The sequence below is a fragment of the Balaenoptera borealis genome (assembly GCF_965194805.1).
Source record: "Balaenoptera borealis genome assembly, chromosome: 1".
Classification (NCBI taxonomy): domain Eukaryota; kingdom Metazoa; phylum Chordata; class Mammalia; order Artiodactyla; family Balaenopteridae; genus Balaenoptera; species Balaenoptera borealis.
In genome coordinates this window covers 136,254,706-136,278,976 of record NC_138860.1, presented here as the reverse complement: position 1 = coordinate 136,278,976, position 24,271 = coordinate 136,254,706, and the positions used below count along the sequence as shown (strand labels likewise).

The 24,271-nt window shown below is 39.8% G+C and overlaps 1 protein-coding gene across 1 annotated transcript in view; it reads left to right on the top strand.

The window, feature by feature from the left end:
* IL12RB2 (interleukin 12 receptor subunit beta 2) overlaps positions 1 to 24,271 on the top strand; it is a 91,445-nt gene that overhangs the window by 15,361 nt on the left and 51,813 nt on the right. Inside the window, 5 exon segments of the mRNA XM_082360021.1 lie at positions 4,083 to 4,197; positions 5,107 to 5,291; positions 6,545 to 6,687; positions 7,812 to 7,962; positions 16,931 to 17,010. Of these exon segments, the coding sequence (XP_082216147.1) occupies positions 4,083 to 4,197; positions 5,107 to 5,291; positions 6,545 to 6,687; positions 7,812 to 7,962; positions 16,931 to 17,010 (674 nt within the window).

Here is a 24,271-nt window from a genome sequence, read left to right as displayed (position 1 = left end):
GACACAATGAATGTTGGTTTCACCCAGTGTAGTAAGCTTAAACCTATCTAGTGAGGGAGTGAGCAGCCCATTTTCTTTTTTGTGATAAGCGGTAGCCCATAGTGCCATTGCATACCCTGAGTGGGCCTGTCATAAAGTTGACTGGTTCTTCAGAACTGGGAATGCGTAAATGGCCTTTAAGCCTTCTCTTTCTGGCCCCTTCCTGGGCTTGTGCTGCTCTGCTGCCCGGAGCTCATCCAAACTGTGCGGTAACTAAACAACCAGTGCTCTACGTAACCTCAGAGGATTGGGCCACAGACTGTTTGGACAATCAAGGAAATAAATGAAAGACAATAGATTCTTGCTTAGTTGTTTTCAATATATGTTTAGCTGTTGATATTTCTGAAAGCTGTTTTTCTAAGACTTTTTATTTCACATAGTAAGTAGGGCTTTTAAAACTAATAACAAGCATAATACGCATAACAATTCATTACATGGTAAACCATTTTAATTTTCAGAGACTTTGATTTCTGACCTTTGCTTAGCATCAGCTATTATATATTTGTATTGAAGAGAATCACATCTGGTTTCTCCTGGGACAGACAGTCTCTGCCCAAACCAAGTCCTGGGCTGAAGTAGACACCTTGATTTCATGGTCCAGGGAACTCACACCGAGAAAGTTGACTTGATTTGTGGGTAAGAGCTGTGGTCTTTAAAATGAGATGCTCTGCAAACTTTTAGGAGTAAAGGTGAGGGTGAGACTAACTTTTTCATTAAGCAAAAGTGCCAGGTACTTTATCTCATTTGGTCATCAAAAGACCATATGAAGCGTTAGGGTAGTGATGGTGGTTTGAACACATGCATTTACTTTCATTCCTTGTGAAATAAAGCCAAGATGCAGTACAAAAAAGTTTTCTAGAGGCACAAACCCTAAAGGACAACAGGAATGGGAGGGGAGACACAGCAACAAAGTTTTGGAAGCTGGAAAACAGGTGGGCCAGTGATAATTGGCTTAGCCTACAGCTGGCAGTGAGAAACTTCAAGCTGCAACCTGATTTAATGCAGAAGCTCCCACCCCAGACAGACGGAAATTGGTGATACCATATACTGCTGGGAGTGAGGGTAGCAGTGGGGATAAAAATGGGAGATTTTGATTGAAAAATCTATTTAAAAAGCAGATTCTCAGATTCCCTTCCCAATTTCATGTATCCAGTTACTTGCTGATTTTCTACACTGGCATAGCCCTGGAGGCCTGGTATCAGAGGGCCACTGAGCTAGTTTCAGCCCATTCAGTTGAGATTGGTAGTATGTACTGAAAAAGAGGGATGAAAAGGACATTGGCATATGGCTCCCTTCAGACCTGTACCCTCCTCCTGGCAGATTAGAAAATCCTTTTCTGGAAATCAGACCAGGCTAAGAGGAAATGTCTAAAATTATTTGCAATAGAGGTTCCTAAGACACCCTAGTCAGATCACCCTGGAGTGAAACCCAGAGTCAACAAATGTCCCTCAACTGACATACCCGCAGAGCTCCAATCTATAATGTAGCGTTCCCCCTCCTATATGTGAGTAAAAATACAAGGATCTGGGAATTCCCTGGTGGCCCAGTGGTTAGGACTCAGCACTTTCACTGCCAAGGGCCTGGGTTCAATCCCTGGTTGGGGAACTAAGATCCCACAAGCCACACAGGGTGGCCAAAAAGAAAAAAATAGAACAAAACAAAAAAAACAAGGATCTGAGGAAAATGCCTAACATGGAGAACAGAAACCAAAACAAACATGTGGAACAAAGCATAGAAGCAAAGTAGAAGAAACAGATGTATTCAGGGAGAAGAAATGTTAAGGAACAAAATCTATCCTTAACACTATCCTTGATAGTGTACCTATCCTTGATACACTTAGGAATTAAGAGCAAATATTGCATGTAGAACAAAAATAGGATGCTATAAAAAGGAAATATTCAGAGAATAAAAAACATCCCCCCCCCAAAAAAATAAGTGGAAATGAAAAACTCAATAGGAGGGAAGAAAAGTAAACTGAGGAGGGTTTTTTCCTCATGTTAGAGCAAAAGGATCAAGAGTTTTAAAATATAGGAGATAAAATACAAAATTAGAGAGGACGGTGCAACCTATGAAACTAGGGATTTTTAGAAAGAAAAAACAGATAAGAATTATCAGAGAAATAATTCAAAAATGTTTCTCAAAATAAAAAATAAAAGTCACCAGAAGTTATGAACTCTTTGAGAATCCATAAGAATGAAAGAAAAGAGACCCCATTAAGCACAGTCTATACTCAGCCAAAGTATCAGTCAAGTGTGAGGGTAGAATAGTGACATTTTTAGCCATGTTCAAAATATTTCCTCTCCTGCAACCTTTCCCAGGGAACTACTGGAGGATATACTCCACCAACACAAGTAATTAAATCAAGAAAGAAGAAAACATTAGATCTAAGAAACAGGAGATCCAACACAGGGAAAAAAAAGAGAAGGAATTTCCAGGACACTGAGGGCTGGCAGTTCCAGAAAGATAGCTGTGTATAGGCATAAAGGCAAACCCATCTTACTGGAAAGTTCACAAGGCTCCAGGAAACTGGTCTCCAAGCAGATGAAACTAATAGAATTGTCAGTGCTTCTGAGTATGTTGAACAGTGATTCAGATAATTGACTTGAAAGTTTGGAATTCTATTAATAATAAGGAAACTAAACAAATGGAAAAACAAGAAAATGACTACCTCCAAGATAAACAAGAAATTGTACATAAAATGAGAAGTTAACATAGTATTAGTCATAAGTGGTTGTATATACAGATGTATAAAGTATACATATAAATGTATACATGTATATATGTATATCTATATATACACATATGAGTCTATTATCCTAGGAAAAGAAAGAGTTTATTATTCCATTAAACAAAACTCTATGAGCTACATATTGTTACACTCACTTTATAGATGAAGAAACTGAAGCTCTGAGAAGCTCATCTGGGCAAGATCACACAGTGGGTAGTCCCCAGATCTGTCCCCAGATCTATGGTGTGTGCTAAGGACAAAAAAAGCTTTTATTCCATCAATTACTGCTTTTTTTTTTTTTCTGAGCAGACAATGTCTAGAGCTTCGGTGGTACCCTTGTTTTATCTCACCCAAAGGAAGCCTGTGTCTACATCTGGGTCTCAGTAGTAGGGTAGAATGAGATGACCCGGTAACAGAGTATTTTCTCTTATCTCCATTAAATCTGAGAAACTCCTAGCTTTGAGTTCTGTCTTTGACTATAAAATGGCTTCATTTAAAAATACACACCTTATGATAGAAGGGACCATGCCTGCCTTGTTCACCTTTGCATTTCCACAGCTAACACTGCCTAGCCCATGGAAGGTTCTCAGTGTCTGTGTACATAAAGAATTAATTTATACATGTTCATTAAGTGCTCCAAGTGATGCTGCAGAAATTAGATTTAGGTGGTACAGCCCAGGAAGACATGACTAAGGGCCAGTGGGTAAAAGTGCCTTGGCAACAAATCTCAGGTCAATGGAGAAAGAAAGCCCCTCAGTTTTAAAGGTTTCTAATATTTGAATGGGCTTCATTCTAAAAAAGTAAGCTCATCATCACCTGGGGTACTGGAGCTAGCACTGGATGTTCACCTGTTAGGGAGAACAGTAAAATATGGTGGTGAAAGGCTTGGATTCAAGTCAGCCACTCCTGGGCTGGAGACCTGATTCTGCCACTTCATCGTTTTGTAATCTTGGGCAAGATACTTCATCTCTAAGTCTTAGTTTCTTCTTTGATAAAATGAGGATAATAATAGTAGGTACTTGATGTAGCTGCTATGATTTCCAGTTGAGAAAAACCACACATAAAACACTGATCATAGAACTTGGCGTATAGTAATTGTTTGATCCATATTCACTATTATTGCCATTGTTATTAGAAGAAATTCATGCCTAGGAGGCAAATTTGAACTTCATGGGATCTGAAATAGCTCCCAGCTCCTCTGGGTATAGGAGACATAGGGGGAGTATTGTTGTCTTGTTGGCAAATAATAACAATGTAATTGAAGTATCACCTGTGTGCTATTTAAAATAGGTGGTTTTGTTATTTATTTTTAAAGTTGTTCCAGAACAGCCTCAAAACTTATCTTGTATACAGAAGGGAGAACGTGGGACCGTGGGCTGCACCTGGGATAGAGGACAAGACACCCACCTGTATACTGCCTATACTTTACAGTGAGTGAGACTGAATTTTTGCAGCTTTTTTGGTAGGTCTTCTCTTAGATGACATTTAGAAGTATCGAACAGTTCTAGTTTTACCAGAGAGAAGAAGCAATAAACACCTCTAGATAATTAGATACTTAAAAAAAAAATTCTAGTGTTCATCAAGTAAAACTGGTTTATTCATCTAAAGTGTGACTAACTCAGAGTTCTCTTCAGGGTATCCAAGGCCCACGGTGTAGACGTTCTTCCCTGCTCTATAGGATTAAACTGGCTGCATTATATCCCTTCCCTTTTCTGCAGTTGTGGACTCTTAGGGTCATGGTATAGACTCTTAGAGTCTATAAATAGACTCTTTTTTGTGGTAGCTTTCCATTAGTCTTGGAGGAGTTTCTTTTTAAAGCACCTTTGCCTGACCTGAGAGTTCACAAAAAGAGAGAGTCTGGGAGATTCTTTTCCTTGGAGTTGATTCTGTAATCCTCTCCAAAGATCCCGCTGGTAGCACTATGCCTAAGTGAGTAGGAGATAAGGAAAAGGCAGTGGGGCTCAGGGTTCTGGTCTATACTAGCATCTGGCATTTCTGTGCAGTAAATGCCAAGGTGGCCATGGATCCTTTGGATGATTGGATCTGTCCTGAGGAGCTAAGATGTCAGCCAGGGTTTTGGGAATTCAGGCAGTGTAGAGATGGTTACTCATCCATACGAATGTCAAAAAGTCTCAGTCCTACCAAAAAAAAAGAGAGGGGTGAAGTATGGTCCTATTTACGACCACAGAATACAAATATTCCCACTGTGTATCCCCTAGTAGTAAAACTGACCTTAAAAATGTGAGGAATTTTAAATATATGAACATTTTGTTCCTTTGTGCTAAGAAGGCAACAGCACATAAAGTATCTTGCTAAACACAATCGTCTTTCATTTACAGGTTAAGTGGACCAAAAAATTTAACTTGGCAGAAACAATGTAATGATCACTATTGTGATCATTTGGACCTTGGAATTAACCTAACCCCTGAATCACCTGAATCTAGTTACACAGCCAAGGTTACTGCTATCAATAGTCTTGGGAGTGCTTCTTCATTTCCATCCTCATTCACATTGTTGGACATAGGTATGTATTATTTCACTTTTTGCAGGTGTCAATCTTCAGCACGTGAATATTATTTTTAAAATCACTTGAATGTTCTATGTGTGATTGTTTCAAAAGGGACAGTGGTTCATGGAAAGTGGCCAGTAGGCATAGGCAAAGGATAGATGTTTCTTTGATGCAAGCAAAAGGATGTATGTCTCTAGAGCTATAGAGAGATGTTCAAAATGGGATATTCAACATTATTCTCTCTGTTGGAGAAATAAGAGTCCCCTGGCCTCAAATCCCATGAAGGCACTGGCTGCCAGGGATACCATCTGACTGAGGCAAGGGTCATGTGAGGTTATTCAGGAAGCGCAGTGTAAGCCCTTCCTGGTGGAGGTGTCTTTTCACCCCCATGGCTACTCCATTGTTCTGAGATAGGCTGCAGGTGGGCCTGCAGGGCTAGAGCAGCCAAGTGCCACCTGTAAAGAAAGTGTATCATTGTACCAATCCATCTTCCTCAGAGAATACCTACCTCCACCCCTCTCATCAGCTTGGGAGCTGGAGTGAGCCAGTCCCAGCACATTTCTGAGCAAATGTAATTGGCCCAGTTGAATCAGAGGCCAATCCCAGGCATTCCCAAGGTCTGAACATTCCATGTAGGACTGGGCTTCAGGCCTGACTGAAGTTCTGGCCTCATACTATGTGTCTCTCTTCTCTCTTCCCAAAGCACCTCTTTGCACACATACTGCTAACTGTGAGTCTGAACACTGGTATCTACTCTACATTTTCCTGTCAAAGTTCTGCCCATTCTACCTTCCATCTCTTTACATTGATCATCTCTAGCCACCTTCTTTCCCTCTTATTCTTCTCTTCTATTCCTCTGTTGCTCTCTTTCCTATGGCTTTTCCTACCAATATTTCTTCTCCTTCTGAGGTGATCACCACTAGCCACACCTCTACCTTCTCAGCCACTGGAACTCCTGGGTTTTGGCACATTGGTTTTCTTTAAATCATTGAATTAAATGGAATCGAGATTATTACTGATGTTCATCATAGTTTATTTAGTAAAAATGAGGGTAGATTAAAGGGAATTACTTTAATGATTTAGAAGTGAATCCAACTTTTTCTTCTTTCTAAAAGCCAGGTACTACTCTCTTGTCTCTTTCACCAAGTTTAGTGGCCATGCATCTTAGAAATGAGATTTGTTCAACTCTTTATAAGCCCATGTCAATACGTAAGACAATTTCCAATTATGGAGCCTGAATCACACTTTTTTTTTGTCCTGGTTACCAGTGAGGCCTCTTCCTCCGTGGGACATCAGAATCAAATTTGTAAACGCTTCCGTGAGCAGGTGTACCCTTCAGTGGAGAGATGAGGGGCTGGTGCTGCTTAATCGACTCAGATATCGGCCCATTCACAGCAGGTCCTGGAATATGGTAATGGTCTCTAGAGTGAAGGGGAAACCAGGGAGGGGTTCTTAGTAGCAACGCCCAGATCTCTCTTTTCATACCAGCAAAATATGGAGTTTAAGAATATTTAGCCCAAAAGTACACATACACATTTGAGACATACCAGTCACTTACACTTCTGTTTATTAAGAAATATCTTAAAATTTGATCACTGATTCCGAAATTTTTTAAGCCACAGGCTTCTGTAAATCCACATTAATTTTCTACAGTTTATTTCTAGTGAGTCATTTTTCCTTGTTATTTTACCCCCCTACCCCATTATTACTTCCATTATTACTTTTTAGTAATTTTTTTAACATATTGGAAAGAGAAATATTAGGGAGTGTTCAAAGAGGGGCTTATCTGAATTGAATATTCCAAAGATAAAGCTTCACACTTTGATGTAATAGTAAACATTAATTTTTTTTTTTTTTTTTTTTGCCATGCCACGTGGCTTGTGAGATCTTAGTTCCCCTACCAGGGATTGAGCCCAGGCCCTCGGCAGTGAAAGCACGGAGTCCTAACCACTGGACCACCAGGGATTTCCCTAAACATTAAATTTTTTACAATAAAAAATGTAAGATTATAATTCCTTCCAGTATTTTTGTAAAATATAATGGCTTATAATAATAACAAAGGATCAGTTCCACATGTAGAGAGGTAAAATAATTAAATTTTTCACTTATAATTTTTCCTATATAATTTTCTTATATACTTAAATTTTTCTGTTTGGAACCAGTTTTATGTCTGTGTTAAAACATTCATCACATTCTAGTTGTAACCAAATAAAGAATAATCTCTAGTGTAGAAACAAGCTTCTTCAAGGCCCTTTTGAAAACTGGTAGTTTTCAATCTTGTTTTTCAGCTGGTTTCGGGATCCCCCTTGGAATCCATATAGATGGATTCTTAGACCCAGGAGTTTTTTGTTTTATTAATGAGAAGCTATTGTTTCAGATTAACATCACGTGTATTCAGTAACCCAGTCATTGATATTTCTTCTTATTGAATGACAGATTTGAAAAGTAAAAAGCGTTATCTGGTCTGGTTTTCCTACCTTTATTTAAATTAATTTAGTATTAACAGGCACTTTTTAAAATCTTGTTGGATTCAAGGTTAATGCCACAAATGCCAAAGGAAGACATGATTTGCTGGATCTGAAACCCTTTACAGAATATGAATTTCAGGTTTCCTCTAAGTTACATCTTTATAAAGGTAGTTGGAGTGATTGGAGTGAATCATTGAGAACACAAACACCAGAAGAAGGTATGTGTCTAAAAAAAAAAACGGAGGGGAGGGAGGTGGATAGAGCGGAGGAAAGACAGGAGAGCGAGAGGAAGATGTAATGATTTCCTTGGAATAGAATCTCTAAAGTACTGATACTGAATCAAAGAGTATGAGTGCATTAATTAACAAGCTCATTTTGACGTTGACTTAAGTATTGAAGCTGTCCAGGGAGATATGTTTATATTGCTAAAAATTTTTTAACATTAGGTAAGTCCTACTCCTGTTTGCCACACGTTATCACGTTGGTTACAAGTTTATGCCTCAGTAACGTTTGATTATATCTCTTATTTCTATTTCACTTACTTTCTCAGTTACTTTCTCTTATTCCACAAAGCTGCAACCAGTAATTAATTTCATTCCTTTATCATTAAACGTTGATACATTTTACCCTTTGGATTCTATGAAAATTAATATGGCTTTATAAGCCATACTAAAAGCTTGAAAAAAGGTAGACTCTGGAGACAACATTTTAAAATAAAGTTTAACATCTGGCAATCTTCTCTCCTCCCAATGTTACAGCACTGCACTTCTTCAAACCTTTGATACTCACTGCTCACGTGACTACCAGTAGACTGCCCATAGCTATAAAGAGGAGATCAAATGTATTTTTAAGTCTGATGGACTGTTCTTTTTGGTAATTATTGGGAAGACAATTTTATTGAAGTGTAATTGAAAAAGCAAAAATGCTTATATGAACTTTATGACAACACTAAATCTTTGGAGACATAAGAAATAACCATCTGAATATTAGTTTTCAAAAGCACTCAGTTAGTGATACAGTATACAGCTTCATAATTTATGTAAATTTGTTTCAGAGGAAAAATAATTGACATATAATCCGTTGCTTTATTATCTGGAGATTTTGAAGCATTAATGTCAGAAAAGCTAAATCCTTATTTGTGAAACTTATAGATATGTGTGCATGTAAACTAGCCTAATGATTAAGTTACATTCATTTTCTGTGAGCTACTAGTGATTTTTGGTAACTGATGACACTTATCAGTGATACTCCAGTGACTTTCAAGGATGTAAACTATTAGTAAAATAAATAATATATAAATTGTAGAATAATTGTATACTCTTCCTTTCTTCTGACAATAATTGCATTTCGCTATTTTAAAAAAATATTTTTAAATGAATTCATTCAGCAAATTATAATTTATTCCTCTCGTTTTATGGTAAAAATCTCTTAAATTAATGTTGAGCCACTTTTTCTCTGTTTAAATATGTGTCACTTTTATAATCCGGAGCTTACTCTTATTATCCTTTTATTACAATGTCAAAGTAATGCATTTTTAAAATACCTCATAGATTTTTAGACTTTATTTATACATAGTACAGATAAAATTCTTGGAAATAGGCCATATTTTATGTCCAAGTCCAAGGTAGTAAATAGGCTGAAAATTTTTAAGTTATATCACATTAAGCTAAAGTATAAACTAGGGAAACTCTGGGCTTGTAAATTCTTGTCATTTTTACTCACACTTGATAATGACCCATTTAGAGATGTGTGAAAAGGTTTTTCTTTCTTTCTTTTTTTTCAAGTGTTTATCTGTTGCATTAAAAACCCATCAAGGCAGGATGGTAACTTTCTCATATCCTATAAAATAAACCACCATCATAACAATGAGTGCAGCAACTTGTTAAAGTTATGAACTCGTGGATGGTTATGAATTGAACCAAGGAAGCTGGCTTATTCAGAGTAATTGCAAACATTCATAAAGAGAGAAACCCATTCTCTGAGATACACCACGCTACCAAGCTCTGCTGGTTTCCTTTCAGTGTCTGAATGTCCCTTTTTTGTGTTTGATCTTTCTGCGGGTTGTTGTAGGATCTCTTTTCTCTTACTCTAAGCTTCACGGTTTTCACCTCTTACCGCTGTTCCTGTCATCAGTTTCTGTATGAAACACCAACTGATGTAAACCTAAAAGGTGTGAATTTTTTTTTAACACTTCTTCCTTTTAACCCCTGAGATGTGTATGCATATATAACTTGGCATTTAAAAAAAAATACTAGTAAGCTTTTTTCTTTTTTTTTTTTTTAGTTACTGTCTAAAACTGAATGATCTTATGATAGAGCTTTTTCTTTGCAGCCTTGGCTACTCAAAACAGAGCAATATGTTATCTCCTGGTGGATTGGGCACAGTTATTTATAGCACTCCAGCAGAGAATGAGGGTATTATTCACTCCATATGGCCCTTTCCCATGTCATTAAATTCAACTCTTGTCATGGTCCTCCATGAAAAACACTTTTAAAATGACCACTAAGTAAGGGGTGGAAGGAGAGAGGTTACTTTCTTATGTTTAGGAGGACAGTCCAGCAATCAGTAACCATCAGTGGGCCTGATACTGGGAAACAAGCAATCATATTTTACTTCTAGTGGGAAAACAGTCTGAATTTGGGCTGCATAGTGTCCAAACATGCCTGAGAATATGCCCAGGTGTTGGGGGGAAGGCACTCCCTCATCATTTTGAACGCCCAGGAGGAGACTCCAAAATAAAGATGAATGAGCTATCCCTTAGAGCTGTATTATCAGTTAGATGTTTCTGTCTGTTCATTCACCATTTTTCAGTCTTATTTATAAGTTTGGTCTTGCTAAATGTGACTGTGGACAATTAATAAAGGAAGTGTTAAATGCTCATACTAGTGCCAGAGCAGCAAAGGAGGAGTCCTCCCCCACTGTGGTGATGGCACAGGTGATTGGTGAGAGATCCCAAAGAGGGAGAAAATGCAGGGCTACCAGCTGCAGCCACCCATCTTCACATTAAGAAGCTAGACAATTATTCATTCATTTGTGATTTTGAACTATTGCTAGGATAAGTTAGGTGTGAACAATTAAATACTAGAGGTTATTTTACCATCTTAGTTAGCAAGCAAGATGGTAAGTCTAGCTTAGGAGTCAGCAAACATTTTCTATAAAGGTCCGTATAGTAAATATTTTCAGCTTTGCAGACCATATGATCTTTGTCACAACTACTAAAATCTACTGTTATCACAGGCAAGCAGCCATTGACAGTATACAAATACATAGACAAAGCTGTGTCCAAAATTTTATTTTTGCACACTGAAAATTGAATTTTATAAAATTTTCATGTCACTAAAAATGATTCTTCTTTTGACTTGTTTTCAACCATTTAAAAATGTGAAAACCATTATTATTAGTTCACTGGCTATACCAAAACAGGGAATCAGGAATCAGCCAGATTTGGTCCATGGGCCATAGTTTGCTGACTCCTAAACTAGCTAAACTTGAAACTATTATACTTGCATCTTTTTGCCTAAGGCTTCAGGAAATGAGAATGAATGGTTCTTTACCTTCTAAAGGGATTTACCTACAAACATTTTCATTAGAGGGAAAATGTTATGTTTTAGATCCAGTGAGTGTCCCTACCCTTTTTTCTTCTTCTTGTGGTCTCTTCTAAGCCCAACACCTATCCTGGAAGAAGTAAGTGCCTGAGCTTAACTATTTGACAAGGTAGTGATCACCCAAATGGGAAGAACTGTTTTCCATGAAGCCCTCCAAAAGAAGCCACTGGGGGAAAAAAATACTTCTCTGGATGATCTGTGAGGAATGTGTGTATATCAGGAACTATGCCAGGTGCTCAGACATAATGGTAACCAGTCAGATCCTCAGACTCAAGAGCTTATAGTCTATCTTGGAACATCAGGGAAAGATTCCTGGAAGAGATGACACCAAGAAAAACCTGCAAAGTCCAAAGGGAATCTTGTGGCCTTCCTCCATCTGGAACATGTGGTCTCCAAGGTTATTGCAGTAGAAGAAAAGAGCTATTTCCTCCTGGAAGTACTTGATTCTCTTGAATTCTGTGAAATCCCTCGTTCCTGGTTTTTACTCTACCATGTTGGTCAGTTCTTCTTGGTCTCTTTTGCTGGCCATCTTTCTCTTTTTAATCTCCATCTGTAGGGCTTTATATTGGACCCCCTTCTTTTCCCAGCTGACCTCATTCAGTCTCATGGCTCTAAAACTAGATAGGTAGGTAAAGAGAGAGAGAGAAAGATAGAACATAGTTTCTGTCCTGGACTCTTTCCAGAACTTCAGGTTTGTGTTCCAATCACCTATTCCATATCTTCACTTAGATGTCAACAGACATTCTAAACCTCACATAGCCTAAACAGACACTTTTATTTTTTTCTCCAAAGCAAAATGTTTCCAAAATGCCTCTGTTTCGATCTTTCCTATCATGGTAATTGACACCACCATCTTCCTAGCTACTCAAGTCAAAAATGCAGAAATCATCCTTAACTTCTCCTTTTCTCCTATCCCCTCATACCAGCAGTTGACTCTTCTAAAACATATTCAAAATGCATTCATTCTTTACATTGCTACTGTGACTATCCTAGTTTAAGCTACTTTCTCATACAAAGCGTAACAATAAAATGAACACTTAGAAACCCACCATTCAGCTTAAATGCTATAAAATTACCAATATATTCTTACCATGTCACGCTTCCCTATACGTAACCACTATTCTGGACTGTGTGTTTATATCATCCTCATACTTTTTCTCGTAGCTTTCAGAAATGTATGTATTTCTGAGCAGTGATTAGTTTTGCTTATTTTTGAGCTTAATCAAAATTATATGTGTATGTAATCTTTTGCAACTCACTTTTTTCCCTTGGCACTCTAACATGAGGCCTCCACTGACTTTAGTATGGATGAAACGTTTCTGCTTCTATTAAGAAACAAGCTCTTCACTTGTGATCTGGATGTTGAAAGGTTATGTTTCTTTAAAAAAAAAAAGATGGTGGAGTATTCAGCTATGTCAAATGCTGCCAATAAATCCAATGAAATGAGAATAGAGAAGCGATCGTTAGATTTGGCAAAGTAGCATTCATTGCCGACCAGGAGCAGCATCAGTAGTGTGATGGGGACAGAATCCGTTGGCATTGCTTGAGAGTGACTGTTAGGTGAGGGAATAAAGACAGTGACAATTCACAACTCTTCAAGAAGTTCTGTGAAGGAGGGCGGAGATGTTGGGCAGTAGCTGGAGCAGGATGTGGTATTAAGAAATTCCCTATTTGTTTTTGCTTTTAGGATCAGAGATAATACAGTATATTTGCAAAGTGATGACAAGGGCCCAGCAGAGAGGGAGACATTAATGATACAGGAAGTAGGATAATGGTGGGAGAGAGATCCTTGATGAAGCAAGAGGATGGGATCCAGAACTCAAGGGGTTGGTCTTTGATGGAAGTGGGGATGCTTCATCCACAGTAAAATCAGTAGGGGTGCTGTGTTAGGGAATTGATGGGGAAGTTTGAAAGTTTCCAGGGTGGAAAGATTAGGGAATCCCTGTCTGCTTGCTTCCTTTTGCTCAGTGAAGAAGTTGAGAGAATCAGATCATTGGAAGTGAGCAGGTGGAGGGAGGGACAGTACCAGCCATTGGGAAGGAACACCAGGGTGGATGATGAACCACCAAAAATAGTGACAGAAAGGAGTGGAAAGAGAGTGAACCAAGTGTTGAAAGTTATCAAAGAGGAGGAAGGGCGGGGGCATCTGTGTAGGGCTTCCCATGGAGACATAGCAGGTGGTAACATATAAAGGCAAGAGTATACCACTAAAAAATTGTTTAATCAAATGGGTGTTTGTAAATCTGTTTGAGTTATTTGAAACTAGATTTTAGAGAAATGTATCACAGCCCAAAGAGTGGACATGGAGGAACCAAGATGGCAAATGACTTATCTCTATCTTATCCTGCTTGGAGCATGGTTTGGACCAAAATATTCTCATGGGTTCAATTTAGCCCACTACCTGAAATCTCTCAAGATATTCCTTTTTCATATTTGCTTTGTGTTAAATTCTCCGTTTTCACTGTTCTTAGAGATCTTTCTACTCCACTCCACTGCCTGCTAAAATCTCTGTGGAAGGATTGCTTTCCACTTGCAATTCAGTTGCTCTTGTTCACGCCCTTGCACTTGCCTTGGCTTCAGAGACAGATGCTAACCTCAGAAGCAGCACATGGCTTGGCCCTGATTTACTTACCACATGTACTGTTTCATAGAATCCTAGAATCTTGGGATTTAGATTGAAAGAACCCTTGAGGTCAGTTAGGTCAGTTAAGCTGATCTTCTGCTTAATTTAGGATGTCCTCCTTTTTCATATTGGTGATTCCCTCCTCTTTAACCCTATGGTTTTTTCCTTTACCGTGAAGGTACATTCATCTCAGGAGAGCTGACTTCCATTTCTCAATATTCATATTTTTAATCATTTGTACCCATCTTTTTTTGGTCACTTGGACATATGGGCCTTTGACTTTCCTTTTCTCGTCTACCCATAAAAGTTTTATCTGTCTTTTGTTAGATAACACTGAGGTTAGGACTTTAAGTGATTTTATGACAGTTGAATGTCAAAGATTCTCTCTAATATTAGCCCTTAGGTTGCTCTAAGCAGCAGTGGTTTGACATTCCTGGTCATGAAATTTTACACTTGACACTCATACAGATTTGGCTAATGATTTCTCTCCCATAGAAGCTTACGCTGCAAGTGGGCACCATTAAAATTTCAGCTTCACTTGCAATTTATCCTTTGAAGAAAATATGACTCTAGAATTTGACTCTTAGCTCTGTAATAATCTGGTAGGTTGTAGAAGCAATGAGTGACAATGAGAGGCAATGAGGCAATGAGTATTCCCTTTAAATTTCTTACCAATATGTAATTTACTGAAGACATTTAGCACCATGGAACACGTCCACTGGCTTTGACACTGAGCACACCCAAGTTTCTAAATCCTGACTATGTAGTCAATGTCTGGATTATATAGTTTGTGGAGTGTTCAGATCTTTGCTCAACACGGTGGACTGTAATGGACGATCGGGGTCTTTGGAGACAGTGAGACCTGGGCTTGGCTCTTAGCTTTGCCATTACCAGCTCCACGGTTTTTGTAAATCACTTAGCATTTGTCAACCTCCTTGTTCTCAGCTGCAAAACAGGTATAATCACATGTACCCTCTGCCTTGTGTGAGGATTAAGTGAGATCATGCATATAAAGTGTCCAAAGATTACCTGGCACATGGTAGGTGGTTAATAAATGTCAGGCCCCCTTTCCTTCTGTTGCCTGTGCTTTTTTCCTTTTATGCATCTGGACAGCAGAAAAAAAGTTCTGAGCTTGACTCCTGGGTCCCTGTAATCCTGAACGATTGAGAGCACTTCCAGAATGTCTTCTGTACACATTTCTTACTTCTAATTCCTGGCTGCAAGGGTAAATACTACCACTGGTGAGAAAAGAAGGGGAAGAAAAGAAGTGAATGTTTAGAAATAAAAAAGGAGAGACAAAGGCGAGAGAGGCAGGAAGAGGAAGTGACAAAGGAAGAGAATAGAAAGGTGTACCTGATGGAGGATGTAAGTTTTATAGAGAAATCATAAGCCTTCACAGAGCCAGGCAACCGCATGATGCAGAGCAAAGAGCACAGGCTACATGATAAAACAGAGCTGTGTTCAAAGCCTGGCTTCTCCGATGATTTGTTCTGGAACCTTGATCAAGTTCCTTAACTTCTCAGTACTTCACTTCTCAAAGGAAGAAAACACAGCAGCAAAATTTACTGAGTACTTACCATGTGTCAGCACTCTTCCGTTCATTTACATTCTCACAACAGCCCCATCTGATGTGTAGAATTAATGTCCTTATTTGACAGATGAGGAACCTGGCTTGAGGACATGGTAAACATTTGTTCAAAATCACAGAGCTGGGATTTGCCCATAGACGATCTGGCTCTGGAGCCCACACTTTAACCACTGCACTGAAGCTAGTGCATCACGGGGCTGAGGAGGGCAGGAGATATAATTGAATGGGCCCACAAAGGGCCTGCCCATAGTATGTGCTGGGACATGTGCTCCCTCCCTGTCCTTCTTTCTCTTCTCCCCTCTCTGGCTGTTTGTCTTCTGCTCTCCAGATGGGACTTAGTTTCTGGAAATTTCCATCTGGTTAAATGGAACTTGCTGCTCCAAAAGGAACCCCAAGATAGCCTCACCCTAATACACTCTGAATGTCACTGTTACACAAGTAAGGTTGGTGCAATTGAAGCCTGTTTTCAGGGATTGCTTCTGCTGATTCCACCCCTGGCTGTAAACCAGAACAAGTCTGACAGTGGGAGAAATAAAACTACTTTACCCATTCATACACACACACACACACACACACACACACACACACACACACTCTTAGACACAGGAGTTGATTATTCAGTTTCTTTTCAAGTATGTTCGATTGACTTTCTCAAATTAAATTAGGTAATATTTGACCATCATCTTATGGATTGGTGGTTATTTCTTCTATGAGTTCAGCCTGTGTTTCAGCATCAAGTATATAGTATTGCCTGGTTTGTTCATTTGCTTATTCATCATTTAACAAAGAGTAATTGGGAGTCTGTTACATTCTAAGCACTGTGCTAGGTATGAGGAGTATTAAGATGAATGAGATAGGCTTCCTTACAAATAGATTATTGTCCAGTGATCATAATACCAAATAATTATACTCCAGCATAAGTTCAGGAACAGAGATGAACACAAAGTTCATCATTTGTATTTTGTATTTTTACAGGATCAAAAAAATGTTTCCCTTATGATTTATGTTTATTTTTCTGTTGAGAATTCTTTCTGCATTCCAATAAAAAAGAACTAACCACACGTACTTTCTCTGAGTTGTTTTACTAATACACGTTTTGAGAATAAGTTAAGAATCTAATTTTCTCGTCATTTTTTAAAATTTGTCTTCAAGGTAGTCTTGTTTTTTCTGACTTCTGTAGTCAAAGATATATACATGTTCATTGTGTAACAACAGAAAAAGGAAGATACTGGGACACAAAGAAAATTGAAATTATCCTATAATCCTACTCCCCCAGAATTATTTAATGAATAACCAATTGACTTCTAAAGTCTTCATGTTGTATAGATATATATGTATATATGAAACTGGTTTTTTCTCCTTCAAAACAGAGCCTACTGGAACATTAGATGTCTGGTACATGAGACAGAACATTGACTACAATAGACAACAGATTTCTCTTTTCTGGAAGGTAAGTTTGCAGTGTCCACTTAAAATTCAGGAGAATTATAGATTTGGGTTTTTTGTTTTGTTTTTGTTGAGATATAATTGACATATGAAGAGAATTACATATTTGAATGATAAGTTTCAAGGCCAGAAAAAGACCTTCTGTTTCCATAGTGGCTTTGGTATGAGCCTTCAGAGTCTGTGTTGGAGCTCATTTTCTTAGCCAGATCCTCATGATACTTGATTCTGTGTCATTTATTTTTCCCAAACAAGGGTGAGAACTCTGACTTCCTGCCTCCACACAATCACATATTTCCCTCACCCACTTCCAGTCGGATCAAGGTTCCCTCCCATCCCCGAGCATGTCCACCCTTTGACCCCACTCACTACACCTTCTCTTCTAATTCATACAATATGCCCAACAGTGACCATGCAACCTCACTTATTCATCTGGGGGAAAATTAAAGCTGTGGATGTTTAAGAATATGGTTTCTTGCAAATCAAAACTACAATGAGGTATCACCTCACACCAGTCAGAATGGCCATCATCAAAAAATCTACAAACAATAAATGTTGGAGAGGGTGTGGGGAAAAGGGAACCCTCTTGCACTGTTGGTGGGAATGTAAATTAATACAGCCACTATGGAGAACAGTATGGAGGTTCCTTAAAAAACTAATAATAGAATTACCATATGACCCAGCAATCCCACTACTGGGCATATGCCCTGAGAAAACCATAATTCAAAAAGAGTCATGTACCACAGTGTTCATTGCAGCTCTATTTACAATAGCCAGGACATGGAAGCAACCTAAGTGTCCATCGACAGATGAATGGATAAAGAAGATATGGTACATATATACAATGGAATATTACTCAGCCATAAAAAGAAACGAAATTGAGTTATTTGTAGTGAGGTGGATGGACCTAGAGTCTGTCATACAGAGTGAAGTTAAGTCAGAAAGAGAAAAACAAATACCGTATGCTAACACATATATATGGAATCTAAAAAAAAAAGGTTCTGAAGAACCTAGGGGCAGGACAGGAATAAAGACGCAGACATAGAGAATGGACTTGAGGACACGAGGAGGGGGAAGGGTAAGCTGGGACGAAGTGAGAGAGTGGCATGGACATATACACACTACCAAATGTAAAATAGATAGCTAGTGGGAAGCAGCCGCATAGCACAGGGAGATCAGCTCGGTGCTTTGTGACCACCTAGAGGGGTGGGATAGCGAGGATGGGAGGGAGACGCAAGAGGGAGGATATATGGGGATATATGTATATGTATAGCTGATTCACTTTGTTATGAAGCAGAAACTAACACACCATTGTAAAGCAATTATACTCCAATAACAATGTTAAAAAAAAATCAAATGGAAAAGAATATGTTTTCTATGGTCATTGAAAAGGGAAAGGATGGAAAAAAAGCTGCTCTACCTCAGGAATACTAATAATAGTAGAAAATAATAGGAATAGGAAAAGAAAGCAGCCCTTACGAATAGTAGTAAAACAGTAGTAAACCGAACAACCTTCCAGAAAACAATGAGGCCTAATGTTATTACAAAATGTAAAAGTTTTACAGAGTACTGAAAGCTGGCATTATCATTTCACTTAATCCTTACAAAAACTCTAAGAGGTACATACTAGTATCCCCACTAACACATGAAAAAACTGAGAGTCCAAGAAAGGAGGTTCTTCTCAAAGTCACCCACCTACTAAGTGCAGAGCTGGGACTGAAATCCATCCAGAGCTCTTTCTGCTACAGCATGACTCATCTTTGTCCAAAAAAAAATACTATTTGAATTGAGCTACTGATTGGCATGTTCATAAGAAGAGGTTTTATTTCCCAAAACCTACATCCCTTTTATGACAGTTCTTCTAGTTAAGGGTAAATGAAGAGTTTTGGAATTATGAAGCTGATGAGCATGAAACAAGAAGTCAGAGTAATAAAGTCCTCTGATGGGGTTAGCTTGATAGATTTCGATAATTGCAATCTTCTTCGGTTTTAAGAAATGAGCTCTTTCTCCCTCTTTCCCTTTCTCTCTCTCTCACACACACACAATGTCTGGCATAAGAGGAGTCTACTATAAATAGCTTGGTGAGTCATAATCAAGTTCTTCTCTTTGAAACTAAAACTGCAGCTTAAAATTTATCTTAAAGTAAAGCATTGTTAATAGCAAGATTATTCCTAAAGCAAGGCATTTAGAGCAGCCATAATTTGTAAATAGTATAGAAGAACCCAGCTCAATTCCTGGCTATTGGTTTTCGTTTTCAGAAGTAAGTGACTGGTTAAAACCAATATTCTTCCTCCCATAAAGATCCCTCCTCCCAAAATGTACTTTACAGTTATCTGAAAAGATGCTCTATTCTGGTCCCATTTCACTCCTCTCTACTCTAGGGTTTCTCTCGGTAGAATGAGGGTAATGATCCTGGTACCTGCAGAGCTGACAAGGCCATCGTAGGGCGCAGTAAATGAGAAGACACAAACCCAGAAAAATCACGGGGGCCACCAAGGAAAAATTAAATGGTACTGCATCATGATTTTTATCCTAACAGTGTAAGCAACATGCCTGGTGCTATATCTGTGTATACTGTCACAAAGAGAATTTAGAACAGGCATGAGCAGGGTACCCTGAAGCCAGCGTCAGAGCAAAGTCAGAATAACTATTTGTTAGCCAACAGGTAATGTTTAGCAAGCTTGCATATGCAAATTCCTCTCTGCGGCTCATCTTGATCCTGTCCCTATTCCTCACAAAGCTTGGATCCTAAAATGAAGTCTTGAAATTCAAAGAGGCTTTAAAGCTCTTCTAGTCTACCCTTTCTCTCATAAACATTGCTCCCAGCCCAGTCAGGACAGACAGATGTCTGGGACCTTCTGGGACAGGGAGAATCGCTTTGGAGGAAGCCCATGCCTTGATGGCATCTCTTATTGATAAGTTAGAAAATCTTTCCTTTTGTGGAGCCAGAAATGTGGGCCCAAGAAGGATGCTTTGGACTGGAATCGATTTGAAAAAGAAACCAAAAATGTAAATACTAGAAGCTTCTATAACCTTGTGCCAGATGGTAGTCGTGACAGGGCACCTTCAAAACCTTCAGTGATTGTCCAGCCTGAGAAAGGAAAGTTGGACCCAGTCTTCAGTTTTATAGGGTCATTACAGGATTTAGTCCTTCTCTGTCGAATCCTGGGCTTCTTCAATTGCCTCTGCACCCACCTGGGAGAGGCAATTAAACCCCGACTGGAGTTGCTGAGATGAGCAGTCCCGCTCTGGACCCCAGAACCACGAATCCCAGACCTCTAGAGCCAAAGGGCATTTAAGCAGCATGCAGTTCCTACACTCGTTTTACAAACATGGAAACTGAGGTCTAGGGAGGGGAAGTGATTTCCCATGAGAGGATTCCATGATGTGGTGCTTGTGCTGGAAGCCTTTCCTGGGCGGAAATACTGCCCTCTGGAAGCACCCCTCTCCCACTCATCCGCCTGGGGATTCCTCTTGCCCCCCTTAGGCAGGCTTGGGAGCCTCAGTCACGGGGCTGTACTAAGACACAAGGAACTCATCTAAACCCCAGGCTAGAAAGAAACACTGTAGCCAGATCAAGTGCTTTGTGGTGGGGCCTCAGTCAGAGGCTTTCCCACACTGGGGAAAGGAAGCAAACACATGCGTGTGGTGGGTGATTTTTCTTTTTTCACTTTGATCAATACTGGGAAACCAGATAAGGGGGACACCCCGCCACTGCAAAGGGGAATTTGGGGCTTTGGCACCAAAGGAAGCCCCAAGTAAAACCCCATCAGCCGGTGAACACAGAGAGAACACGTTTCTCTTGCAGATAGGGAAAAGTGAGATGACCTTTCGTTTTTGTAGGATGTTTACACTAGGGGAGAACAGCTTGGTGCTGAATGGGTACAGCCCCGGTGCGTGTGGAGGGAGTTGAAGATGTGTGAAGGTGCGTGTCTGGAGTGGTGTGTGTGCATGTGTGTTGTATACGTGAGTGAGTGCACATGTGTGTGAATGCGTGTGAGTTTTGTATGCGTGGGAGGGAGGTGAGTGTGTGGGTGTGTATATGTGAGTACGTGTGTGAGTGCGTGGGCATGTATGTTGTGCATGTATGTGAGTGTCTTAGTATAATAAAATACCATAGACTGGGGGCTTATAAATAACAGATCAATTTCTCACAGTTCTGGAGGCTGGAAGTCTGAGATCCAGCTGCCAGCATGGTTGGGTGAGGTCCCTCTTCTGTGTCGCAGACTTCCGTTGTACCCTCACGTGGTGGAAGGGGCTAGACGGCATTCTGGGGTCTCTTAGGGAGTGCTGATCCCACCCATGGGGGCTCCACCCTCACGGCCTAATCAACTCGCAGAGGCCCCACCTCCTGACACCATCACATTAGGTGTTAAATTCCAACATGCGAATCACCCTCCATAGTGAGTGAGTGTGAAGGTGTGAGTGTGTGGGATACATGTGGGTATGAGTGTGGGTGTATATGTGTGGGTGTGTGAGTGTGAATGTGTATGAATGTATCTATATGCGTGTGTATTTATGAAGGTGGGTGTGGGAATATGTTGAGGGTAAAGGAGACCTTTGATGTTCTGGTTCCCACATAGTTACTCATGTTCCCACACCTTGGTTTCTCCAAAAAACTCCATTTCCTCAAAAATATCCTGTACTATTTTTTGCCATAGTTGCTTTTTAAAAATTTTTTATTTTTAAATTTTTGGCCACACCACGTAGCTTGCAGGATCTTAGTTCCCCAACCAGGGATCGAACCTGCGCCCCTGGCAGTGCAAGTGCAGGGTCCTAACCACTGGACTGCCAGGGAGGTCCCCATGGTTGCTTTTAAGAGAAAAAATACTTTCTATGTTGAAGCCAAAAAGTAGAACCTAATCTATGAATCAAGGAAAAACACCTGGGTGTTGTTAAAACAGTAAATGCAGTAACAGGTAGAAACTGTTGCTGTGTTACCAACAGCCCCAGTGTTGGGTTAGAGCCCTTTAAGGGGGGGGGGGGGGAGTGTCACCGATTCTTTCCCTCAGATTCCCTCTATCATTTCCTTCTGCAAAAACTTTCATACCATTTCCTTTGCTTTGACAAAGCATTTCAATCCGTGATTCCAGCACACTTTTCCTTCAGTTAATACAGCTTCTATCCTTTAAGAAGGAAGTCACCTCGAATATATATGGGGATGACATATGAAAAGATATGACGGTGGGTTAAAGCCACATTAACCTTTCCAATTTCCTCTGTAAATTTCTTCAGCGTCCTCTCACTGTCTCGATCATAGCAAGTCAGAAACTTTCTGGTGGTTTGGGCCATGGGTCTGGAAGAGAAATACCTGTGTGCAGATGGAGCTGAATTCACTCCTTCATTCACTCATTCATTTATTCATTCATGCAAACAAATACATTAAAACCCCTCTTTAGGCCTAGAGCCCGTGCTGCATGTGGGGATATGGAAGTGAACAAGCCAGGTCCAGGCTCCATGTTCTTGAGTTCACAGTCCAGCAGGAGGACAGAAATAGCAAGGGGATGGTGAGGGCCCTCAGGTGTTAAGGAGGGGTTCAAGGTTCGGCTGGGGGGGATGATGGTTAGGCAGGGGAAGGGGTGAGGAGTCAGAGAGGACCTTTCAGAATGTAGTACTGCAGATTTCAGCATCTTCCACTCTCTATGCAGCTGACTAACTTTGTGAACCACAGAACAAAGTGGAGCTCAGGCAATGAGTGAGTCACTGCAGTTAAGAGATGGAACATCAGGAGGACAGAGGGGATAGGAGAGTCTGCACATCGAAAGATAGGCCTGGCAGTCAGAATCCCACGGGAGTTTCTGCTTTTTAGTTTCTTAATTGGTTGGAAGGATTTCCAGGTGTGGGTAAAGTGAGTCCACAGTCGAGTTGCTGAGGGTTAAATAGGGTGAAGTTTTTGTTTGTTTGCTTGTTTGTTTAAACTGAATTTTAAGGATAAAATCTTTTGGAATATTTAAAATCTTAGAAAATATCATGTATAAACTTCCCCTTAAATTGTTAGTATTGATTCTGTCCAGGTGTTATTAAAGTTTTCTGACCCTAAAAAAAAAAAAAGAAGTTAATACTGGAGCTCCCCAGAAGAACAAGTTAGTCAGGACAAGGGTGGGAGAACATTTGACAGGAGACCCCCTGGGGACACGACTTTGGCTTAAAGGATCACATTAGTGAAGTGCTATCCCATAGAAATATAAAGCAGACCACAGATGCAAGCCACATGCATAATTTAAAACTTTCTTGTAGCCATATTTTAGAAAATAAAAAGAAACAGGTGGACAATTCTAATAATATATTTTACTTACAGATATATCTGGAATGTTATCGTTTCAACATGTAATTGATTTAAAAAATATTAATGAGCTATTTTACACTCTTTTTTTCCTACTATGTCTTTGACAACTGGTGTGTCTACTAAGTGCCAGTATGGCACAGTGGCCAGGGGCTCACCCTCCAGATAGCAGCCCGTCTCGGGTCAGGATAGCCCCATTTTGAAGGCTGCGTAGCTCCCTCCTGTAGTGGACGACAGCGAGTCTCCTGAGCCTTAACAAGCAAGACAGAAGAGAGATAGGGAGACGTCTGGTTCCAAAGGTGGGGAAAAGACTGGGTGTTTTATATTCACTTGTTCAATGAAGTAATTCATTTGGATAAACAGCTACCCTCAAACCATAGCAGTCAAGAAGAAAGAGAAAAGAGCCAGCCCCATACACCAGTTTACAGCACAGCCTCAGCCTGTTGAGACCAGGAGCGGCTTATTCAGTACATTCACTTGGTCTCTTTCTCCCTGTCTTTGTCTTTGGTGAAAGAAGAATATTCCAACCTGTATCACATTGCACTGAAGGGGTGAAATATGAAAGGGATTCAGTAAAAATAGAAAGTATTATTTGTAACCTGGTTTATATTGATGGAGGACAAAGGTCTATTGTAAATCCCCAGGGAAGATTGCCTGCCAGGAGCCTGAGGCCCTTATATAATTATAGGAGGTATCCAACCTCAGAATCAATGTTTAAATACAAAAGCAGCAGATGGGAAGATTAGTTTTGCTGCAGTATTCAACTCTCTCTCCTTCCCTTTCCCAACCCTGTCTCATCACAGGCTGGCACAGCATTTCTGGAGATATTTTCAGACAGAACAGGTTGCTTTCCCTTGCTTACTAGTCACACATACTGTACCAGATGCAATGCAGGGAATTTAGGTTGGGTAGCAGAATGTGGTCAGTGACAAAGGTAAGAATAATTAGCAGAGAATTAACAGAAGATAATAGCTTAGCTCATTGA